The sequence below is a fragment of the Oncorhynchus mykiss genome, chromosome 4 (genome assembly GCF_057628025.1).
Source record: "Oncorhynchus mykiss isolate SJ-2025 chromosome 4, ASM5762802v1, whole genome shotgun sequence".
In the NCBI taxonomy this organism is placed as follows: Eukaryota; Metazoa; Chordata; class Actinopteri; order Salmoniformes; family Salmonidae; genus Oncorhynchus; species Oncorhynchus mykiss.
In genome coordinates, this window is record NC_143025.1 from 30,170,001 (window position 1) to 30,172,500 (window position 2,500).

Here is a 2,500-nt window from a genome sequence, read left to right on the forward strand (position 1 = left end):
TTTCACTGGGAAAGGCCCTTTATAAATGCATATTGAAAACTCACTGTAAAAGGATTTGCAAGATAAACAGGCTATAAACACCTGACCATAAACACACCTAATGAAATAAGACCATAAACCCTACATCATAAACGTAACACGCAACCCTGCATGACATCAAACACAGGACCCCAATTACTGGACCGCAAACACAACCTCAAACACAGGACCCCAATTACTGGACCGCAAACACAACCTCAAACACAGGACCCCAATTACTGGACCGCAAACACAACCTCAAACACAGGATCCCAATTACTAGACCGCAAACACAACCTCAAACACAGGACCACAAACACTCAACCCCAAAAAAGTGCCAAACCACGAGCACAAAACCAAAGACCTTATGAGGCCGGTGTATCAGGCTGGATGAGCCAGAGAGTCTCTTCTCTTCCCCCAGGGCGTAGCCTCTCCCCTCTACAGATAGATACTGTAACACCTCGTGACTCCTCCCAGAGAGGAGCTGGCCCCCAGAGACCCCTGGCCCACCCACATCACACTCACACATCATGAACGAGTCGGGGAGGTAGACATGGAGGATGGAGGCGTGAGTGACAGGACACCAGAGGATGAAGATTGAAGAAGGATAAGGAGAGGGAGGGGAGAATGGAAGAGAAAGGGGGTGAACTTCGAGGGGATTCCAGGCTCAGGAGATAGTGATAGCATAACTATCACTTTATGGAAAAGACATTGTTGCACAGTCCCAGTGTATAGTTTGGGTGTTATTTAATAATTGTCCTGTGGGCCTCTAGGCTAGCAGAGTGTTAACGAGCGCTAATGAAGAGAGGAGCCAAGACACTGAACAATGAGCAGCCAAACCTCTGACTCTATAATGATAAACAGAGGAGCTGGGCTGGTTCAGATGAAAGGACCTGGGTGAGGAAGTGCGCTCTCCCCCTCTGGGACTGGAGGGGGTGGGGACAGGGACAATAGGGACGTGGGGGTGGGGATGTTAAGTGTGTATGTTAAATGGAGGTCAACACAGATGTACCACAACAACGTTACGAGCCCTGAGAGAGAGAGAGAGAGAGAGAGAGAGAGAGAGAGAGAGCAGCAGATGGGGAAAGCAGAACACAAATATGATATGCAGCAGTTATTATGGGTGCTGCAGGGAGTTTAGTGGTTAGAGCGGTGGGCCAGAAACTGGAAGGTTGCTGGATTGAATCCCTGAGCTGACAAGGTAAAAAAATCTGTCGTTCTGCCCCTGAGCAAGGCGGTTAACCCACTGTTCCCCGGGTGCTGAAGACGTGGATGTTGATTAAGGCAGCCCCCGCACCTCTCTGATTCAGAGGGGTTGGGTTAAATGCGGAAGACACATTTCATTTGAATGCATTCAGTTGTCCCTGCAATATCTAACTGTGTTTAGGGAGACTTATGTTGCAGACATCCTGTGGGTGTGGAACACTCTTTGCTCTTACAGTGGATTGTGGGTAAAAGTGTTTAGGGGTAGTCTTCCAGTGGTGACATGCATGTTGGGATTCTAACTTTTTATCCTACCTGTTCTTGATGTGTCCCTCCATCTCCCCCCGGGGCAGGGCATCAGTGCAGTGGGTTAAGGTGTGTTGGGGTAATGTGTTATTATAGTACATAGTGGGTATGATGGAGGTACGAGACCTACCTGTTCTTGATGTGTCCCTCCATCTCCCCCCGGGGCAGGGCATCAGTGCAGTGGTCAGTGAAGGGGCAGGCCACGGCCAGCTTGTCCAGTATCTTGTGCACCAGCAGGCTGGACTTGCGGCAGTTCTGCAGCATGAGATGGGTACGGTCCACGGGGCAGAAGTCACTCTCCAGCAGGAAGCTGGTCAGACACTCCTGGCAGTAGGTGTGTCCGCAGGGCGTGTCCAGCGGCCTGATAAACGGCTGCAAACAGATGTGACAGATGAGGTCATCGTCCACCTCGTCTCGGTACAGGTACTCATGGTTCTCCTCAAGGAGATGTCTCTGGCCGCACGCCTGGCACAGCTCCGGGGGAGGGGACTCCAAACCGCTGTAGCCAATTGTTGCAGGTGATGGGAGTTGTTGTGGGGGTGCTGGTGCCATCGCCATCACCATGGCAACATCAGGCACCTCAGCCAAATCAAACTCCCCTTGGCTACTCATGAAGAGGGCTCTTAGACAAGGGGGGCTTGGTATGGTGCTGTACAGAGAGACAGAGAGAGGCATGGATATTGGATCAAGCTGGAAGGGTGTGACAGTGTTCATAATGTCAGCGTTCTCTGAGCTGAGCTACAGAACTTGGTGTTGCATAGACACACAAGCAGGCGGACAGACAGGCACACACACATAGACATACCCTCAGCAGTGAAACATAGAGCAGGAATCACGGCCACTGTGAGAGCGGGAGACAGGTAGCCTAGTGGTTAGAGCTTTGGATTAGTAACCAGAAGGTTGCAAGATCGAGTCCCCGAGTTGACAAACATAAAATTCTGTCCTGCCCTGAACAAGGCAGTTAACCCACTGT

At 50.9% G+C, this 2,500-nt stretch overlaps 1 protein-coding gene across 3 annotated transcripts in view; it reads right to left on the reverse strand.

Moving 5' to 3' along the window:
- lnx1 (ligand of numb-protein X 1) overlaps positions 1-2,500 on the reverse strand; it is a 69,408-nt gene that overhangs the window by 58,459 nt on the left and 8,449 nt on the right. For 2 of the 3 annotated variants that reach the window (XM_036968590.2, XM_090231823.1), the window contains exon 2: positions 1,658-2,176. In XM_036968590.2, coding sequence (XP_036824485.2) covers positions 1,658-2,176 — 519 coding nt within the window. Of the gene's footprint in view, positions 1-1,536; positions 1,604-1,657; positions 2,177-2,500 lie in introns of those variants that run through there. The other variant, XM_090231824.1, reaches the window with a different exon arrangement.